The 7,635-nt window shown below is 50.4% G+C and overlaps 1 protein-coding gene across 1 annotated transcript in view; it reads right to left on the bottom strand.

Moving 5' to 3' along the window:
* Nucleotides 1-7,635, bottom strand: part of LOC112072262 (rho GTPase-activating protein 12) — a gene marked incomplete at its 3' end in the record, with an annotated part of 84,410 nt that overhangs the window by 65,113 nt on the left and 11,662 nt on the right. Inside the window, exon 2 of the mRNA XM_024139673.2 lies at nucleotides 1,695-2,479. Within this exon, the coding sequence (XP_023995441.2) occupies nucleotides 1,695-2,402 (708 nt within the window). The remainder of the gene's footprint in view (nucleotides 1-1,694; nucleotides 2,480-7,635) is intronic.

Consider the following 7,635-nt stretch of genomic DNA (forward strand, 5'->3'; position numbering starts at 1 on the left):
TGGCTTCTTATCCACAGAGGGACAGTGAGGGTGGTAGGGTTGCATGCTTCTTATCCACAGAGGGACAGTGAGGGTGGAGGGTTGCGTTGGCTTTCTTTATCCACAGAGGACAGTGAGGGTGCAGTTGCCATGGCTTCTTATCCACAGAGGGACAGTGATGAGGTCATAATATTTAGTAAGATAAACGTGGTACAAAAGATAGAGCATTTGTAGTAAGAAAACAGAAACCTTCAGGTACTGACTTACTTAACCCCCTAGGGTACTATGAACCCCCCTGGTACTATGAACCCCCCTAGCGTACTTATTGAACCCCCTGGTACTATTGAACCCCCTCGTCGCTGGTTTTACTATGAACCCCCCCTGGTACTATGAACACCCCCTGGTACTATGAACCCCTGGTACTATTGAACCCCCCTGGTACTATTGAAACTCCCCTGGTTACTATATGAACCCCCCTTGGTACTATGAACTCCCTGTACTATGAAACCCCTGGTACTAATGAACCCCTGGTACTATGAAACCCCCTGGTAATATGAACCCCCTGGTAATATGAACCCTCCTGGTTTACTATGAACCCTGGTACTATGAACCCCTGGTACTATGAACCCCTGGTACTTATGAACCCCCTGGGTACTATGAACCCCCTCGGTACATAACTGTACTATGAACCCTCGGTACTTGAAACCCCCTGGTACTATGAAACCCCCTGGTAACTATGAACCCCCTCTGGACTATGAAACCCCCTGTACTATGAACCCCTGGTACTATGAACCCTGGTACTATGAACCCCTGGTTACTATGACCCCTGTACTATGAACCCCCTTGCGTCTGACCCTGGTACTATGAAACCAAGCTCAATGTATTTATTTGATTTCAGAGTTCTCTCGCGACCCCATTTTCAAATCAGGCGACCCCTAGTTTGGGAAACGATGCACTACACCCAGGCCCTAATCAGTCAGCCACTACACCCAGGCCCTTAATCAGCCAGCCACTACCCCAGGCTCTAATCAGCCAGCCACTACACCCAGGCCCTAATCAGTCAGCCACTACACCCAGGCTTTAATCAGTCAGCCACTACACCCAGGCCCTAATCAGCAGCCACTACACCCAGGCCCTAATCAGTCAGCCACTTACACCCAGGCTCTAATCAGTCAGCTATCTACACCCAGGCCCTAATCAGCCAGCCACTACACCCAGGCCTAATCAGCCAGCCACTACACCCAGGCCTAATCAGTCAGCCACTACAGAGAACAAACAGGGTGTATTCATTAGTACCAGAGTAAAAATAATTCAGTTCAGGTAGTACCTCATACTGTGCTACCTAACCAGAAAGAACACTTGCAGTAGGCTCAGATGACTTTCCCATCACCACCACTGCACACGATCAGCAGGAAAACATGTTCAAAAGATTCACCGACAGGAGCAAAAGACAAAACATCACCAGCTTCGAGAGAGAGATGGAGAGACCTTAACAGAGAGAGAGATGGAGAGACCTTAACTGAGAGAGAGATGGAGACCTTAACAGAGAGAGATGGAGAGACCTTAACAGAGAGAGAGATGGAGAGACCTTAACAGAGAGAGATGGAGAGACCTTAACAGAGAGAGATTTTGAGACCTTAACTGAGAGAGAGATGGAGAGACCTTAACAGAGAGAGCGATGGAGACCTTAACAGAGAGAGATGGAGAGACCTTACCTGCAAGTGTTCACTTGAACCGCTGCTCAGCTCATCTCCAGACTCTGAGTCGTTGCGTCTCTCCGACCCCTCCGAGTCACAGGGCCCCGGAGGCATGTCCACGTCCAGGGGCGCCCTGCGGAGCTCGGGGGAGGTTGCACGGGCACGGGGCAGCGTGTTACATCCCCGTCCAGGAACGTGAGGGTTGGTGTTTTGGAGGACATCTACCAAGGCCCTGTCGTGGTCGGTGGGGCTGCCAGGGTCTCTACCAGGGTTCTGGTTGGCATCCCTGTGCTGCCTTGGAGGGGTGAGGGCTGCCCCCGACGAGGAAGAGGGAGAGGGTGAGGAGGGAGAGGGCCGACTGAAACTGGGCACATTCAGGCTCTCGTTAGATCTGCCCATGTCCAGGACGATGGGCTTGACCCGCACCGGGTTCCCCCCGCTCCCCCCACGGTGATGCCCCAGGTTCAGGGGCTTGGGAGGCGGCATGAGGGCCTTGCGGACCTCCCTGACGTACTGCGCTGGGACATAGAACGCCTTGGCCCCCTCCTCCTTCTTGACCTGCCACCAGTCCCCGTTGGTCTTTTTCACCAGCATGTAACACTCTCCCTGGTGGATGGAGACCTGGCGCTCCTTGGACTTGTAATTGTAGTCATACTCCACCTCGATGTACACCTGGCCCGGGGCGATGGGCAGCTCACACCCCCGCCCATCCCGCTCTGCTGCCATCACGGTGAAAACGTTGGCTGGTGCTGGAGCTCACCGTTGCAGGCACACAGGCTGGCTCTGCATGGCCCACCGTACAGCTGGAGAGGAGAGAGAATAGGCCTAGTTAATCATAACATTAGTTTATATACACACTAGGTTTGCAAAATTCCAGTAAAAGATTTCTGGAATCAGGAGAGAATTAGCAAGAAATCCAGAATCCTTCAACTCCAAGATTTCTGTGCTTGCGTTGTTTAGACACTCACAATATAGAACGGAGGGATGGGACGAGGGAGCATAGACTGACTGGTAATCCCATTCCCCACGTCTATGTACACTGTAAACAGTAAGAGTTGGACTCCTAGCCTAGGAAGCAGCCTGGAACAGGTCGGTAAGATTACAGGAACACACACAGTCAAGAGAAAAGACTGAAGACGAGGCTGGGTAAACCCATCCACAAGGCTCTCTGGTGTTATACAGGAAGAGCTGCTCCAAGCCAGAGAGCCAGATAACATTAGAGGGAGTGTGACTAACACGACTCATGTGTTCCTCTTTCCCCCACTCACACACGGACTTTCAATCTGAGCAAGCAGCTCTGACTGACTGACCCCAGACCTGCGAGCTCTGACTGACTGGCCCCAGACCTGCAGCTCTGACTGACTGACCCAACCTGCAGCTCTGACTGACTGGCCCAGACCTGCAGCTCTGACTGACGCCCCAGACCTGCAGCTCTGAACTGACTGGCCCCAGACCTGCAGCTCTGACTGACTGACCCCAGCCTGAGCTCTGACTGACTGGCCCCAGACTGGCAGCTCTGACTGACTGGCCCAGCCTGCAGCTCTGACTGACTGGCCCCAGACTGCAGCTTTGACTGACTCGACCCAGACTGCAGCTTGATGCTGGCCCCAGACCTGCAGCTCTGACTGACTGGCCCCAGACTGCAGCTCTGACTGACTGGCCCCAGACCTGCAGCGCTGACTGACTGGCCCCAGACCTGCAGCTCTGACTGACTGACCCCAGACCTGCAGCTCTGACTGACTGCCCCAGACCTGTCAGCTCTGACTGACTGGCCCCCAGACCTGCAGCTCTGAACTGAGACTGGCCCTCAGACCTGCTAGCTCTTGATTCTGACTGGCCCCAGATACCTCATGCTCTGACTCTGACTGATCCCTAGACACTGCAGCTCTGACTGACTGGCCCCAGCACGACCTGTCAGCTCTGACTGACTGACCCAGATCTGCACTCAGGGACTGTACTGGCCCCAAGCCTTGCACAGCACTGAGCTAGATTGGCTCACATGTCAATAAGGAGGAATGAAGCATAGTGCCACAAGATACCGTAAGCCTCTCTTGTTGAACGAATGAGGCTGGCCCCACGTAGTTTAGTCATGAAAAGACATTTCTGGGTGATACTTCATGAAAGGCCTGGTATGAGCTGTACTCCACAGAGAGACTCTGTCGAAAACACTTCAAAGGCAAAGGGTGGCCAGTATCTGGCCCAAGAGAATCTGTCAAAGCATTACTTGAACTGAACTGAACAACTAAGACCTGCAGCTATATGATATGTTTAACTGAGCATCTTGGTCCCTAGGATGCTTGCTCAAGCACTTGGACATGTGTCTCGACCCCAAGATATGTTATTCACTAGTTATTTTGATTTCGTTGCACATGCGACCTCTATTGTATCTTGACTATGAACCTCGCATGAGGACATGCAAGCTACTTGATACTGAATAGAATCTTCGGAGCGCTGTGCGTACAGTCTGAGTTTCGATCTGCCTCGTATCTGAACCGTCGTGTCGTGTGGACTTGGTGGTTCGGGCCGCCAGAGCCTGTCAGTATGACTGACTGGACCCAGACCTGCAGCTCTGACTGACTGGCCCCATGGGACCTGCAGCTTTCTGACTGACTGGCCCGGACCTGCAGGCTTCTGACTGACTGGCCCCAGACTTTGCAACTCTGACTGGACTGGCCCCGACCTGAACTTCAGACTGATGGCCCCAGACCTGCAGCACAGTGCCATTCGTTGTTCTGATTATTCAACCCACACATACTTCCCTCATGATGCCACACATACCTGAAACTAGGGACATAAAATGAGCTCAGTCATGTGTAGCTTGTTGCACAATCTGACCTTTGATGAGCAGCTCCACCTAAGAGAGACATTCACTAACCTGGAATACAAAATGAATTGCTCCATTTCACTTTTGAAATTCCCACAACTGGTCCAGAAAAGAAGTTGACAATCAGTACAAGTATTTGAGCTTCTCACAATCCAACCTAAAACCCTGAGCCAGAGCAGTGATAATGTTTAATGTCCTGATGTTATGCCGACGGGCTAAACTGTACTCCAGAAGGGGAAGTTTGTGATTTGCCCCGCCTGAGGCCCTTGCTGATTTGCCCCGCCTGAGGCCCTTGCTGGTTTGCCCAGCCTGAGGCCCTTGCTGGTTTGCCCAGCCTGAGGCCCTTGCTGGTTTGCCCCGCCTGAGGCCCTTGCTGGTTTGCCCCGCCTGAGGCCCTTGCTGGTTTGCCCCGCCTGAGGCCCTTGCTGATTTGCCCAGCCTGAGGCCCTTGCTGGTTTGCCGAGCCTCAAAGTTAGGTCATGTTTCATGTACAGTATTTGGATGAACTTTACCCAGGCTAGTTAAGATAGTCATCATCACACAAACATGGTGTCATTGCTCTCAAATTTCCCCCATTTCTGTCCACCAAACCATCCTTTTCAGAAACATTGGTTTTGAGTAGCCGAGTTACTAGGGACTTAAGAAAAGGGTGCCCACAAGAGAACCACAGTGAGCCAAACTGCTTTGAGTATTTATACCCTGTCGCCACTGAGCCAGCCAACACCCAGCTAGAGCCCCGAGGCTGGTTTAAAAACTACTCAGGAAGGGGTACGGGTTACGTGGCCTTGTGGTTAGTGTCCGCCCTGAGATTGGAAGGTTGGGGGGGGGTTTGATCCCCGGTCGAGTCGTACCAGAGCATGGCGCTTGCAACGCCAAGGATTGTGGGTTTGATTTTCACTAGGACCACCCATACCAAAAATGTCCAGGGGGGTGTACTTGTTCATCAAGCTGCCGCACGCTACAGAAACAGGCTCAGACAAGCCGTACCGAAAAGGGTCCTAAAGCAGAACCCTCATTAACAAAGCAACAAAGTCCACCGTCTGCTCTCTTCATAGGGGTGACCGTGGGATAGGCCAGTCCAGCCTTGAGGTGGCTCAGTGTGCACGGTTTGGATTTATTCTCATCCTTTATTTAACTCGCCTAGTTAAATAAACGTTATATACAATTTTTTAAAAGCAGAGCGGCGTGAAGATAAAACCCCCAGAATTGATTACCACTGAACACTCAGATGGATCACACATCACACGCTACAGAAGAACAAGAAGCCAGAGAGAGGATCCAAATAAACAACACGGTGTCTCATGGGTAATTTAAATTCAAACCCAATAACCCACTGTGGTAAACAAACAGACGGTGGTTTTATGAATCACAATTCGCTAGGCCTAGGTTGCACCCTTTCGTAGTGCACTATATATAGGAAGCTAGGTGCCATTTCAGACACAGATAAAATGTGTTCTCAATCAACATCTGTCTACACAGTCTGCAATAGGATATTATAGCAGTATCTCTCCAGCCCATCCTAGTTTGTCCCAAATGGCACCCCTTACCCTTTCTAACAAACTACTTTTGACCAGAACCTTTACGGGCTTCAAAAGGAAATAGGATACCATTTGGGATGGCTGCAGTCACTCCCAGTAGATCATTACCTTAACACACAGACAGACCGTGAGACTAACTAACTCCCCTGATACCTCAGCCAGAACAGCCATATCACTCTCCCTGGATTACCACAACCACACACTCCATGGCTAATAATCCCACCAAACATCCATGGTTTACCGAATGATAAATCAAAGCTGAGCTGAGCCACTGGCCAGCATATTCATTCTATAGTATTGGACACTGAATAGGGGCCAGATGTGACGACTGTGGATTCATCCTAAATGGCAATCTATTCCCTATTTCAGTGTTCTCCTTTTGACCACACCTATGTGGGCCCTGGTCCAAAGCAGTGCACTATATAGGGTATGGGTGACATTTAGGATGGAGACTTGGTCTGATTGATTTCCTAGCTGCATCTCCTGACAGACAGTTTCGGCAGGCGAGAATGACAGGAAGATGTAGACGTTCTCTCTGTCCAGACTAATCCTTATTTTGAGGAGATATGGAGGGCGGCCAAGACAAGACGCCAGTCTCTTCTAGCGACCTAGCTTCCCAGAGGCTTTTCAGGTGTCTCTGACACACTTTTTCGTAGCTGGTTTGGAGAACTTATACAGCAGACTAGGAGAATTAAAGTAGCAGGTTAGGAGACTCAGGTTAAGGTTAGGAAAAGGGTTAGGAAAAATGCTTTCCTAACCTGCTACAAAAATCACTTCTTATCAAAAGTGGCGGGCACAGAGTATGTCCCTAGCAGCATCCCTTAAAAGGACAGTGTGACATTTGGGCAATTAAACCCGTTTTTCTACATACCCAGTCAGAATAATTTATGGATATTATTTGTATGTCTCTGCGAGCAGCTTGAAGGAAGTTGAAGGCAGTTTCTGGAGGCATTGCTAACCAGCGTTGGAAGTCTACAGGAACAACTACCGTGCTGATTGTTCAAATGTCACACTATCACTTTAACACGGCTGGCTTTTATCGCATCGGTCTGCCTGCAGAGAGCCAAAAGACACAGCATTGACTTTTAAATGCCACTTGTATTCTGTGACAATAAGGGGATGGGATTTACAATGGAGGTGCTTTAGGGCGGGCCTATGTTCCTCCAGGAACAAAGAGGATTAAGTAAGTATAATGAGGTATGGGGTGGGACTTGGAGGGAGGGGCAGTTTCAATGGTACTGAACACAAACAAGGGTCACAGAGAGAATAGCTAGAGGACAGAAGTCAGGCCAAGTTAGGAATGCTGGGACTCTGTGGGAGCATCACAAATAGCACCCTATTCCCTATGTGGTGCACTACTTTTGACCAGAGCCCATAGCACCCTATTCCCTATGTAGTGCACTACTTTTGACCAGAGCCCATAGCACCCTATTCCCTATATAGTGCACTACTTTTGACCAGGACCCATAGCACCCTATTCCCTATGTAGTGCACTACTTTTGACCAGTGCCCATAGCACCCTATTCCCTATGTAGTGCACTACTTTAACCCAGGCCCATTCCCTATGTAGTGCACTACTTTAACCCAGGCCCATTCC

The sequence above is a fragment of the Salvelinus sp. IW2-2015 genome, unplaced genomic scaffold, assembly GCF_002910315.2.
Source record: "Salvelinus sp. IW2-2015 unplaced genomic scaffold, ASM291031v2 Un_scaffold1867, whole genome shotgun sequence".
Lineage (NCBI taxonomy): Eukaryota > Metazoa > Chordata > Actinopteri > Salmoniformes > Salmonidae > Salvelinus > Salvelinus sp. IW2-2015.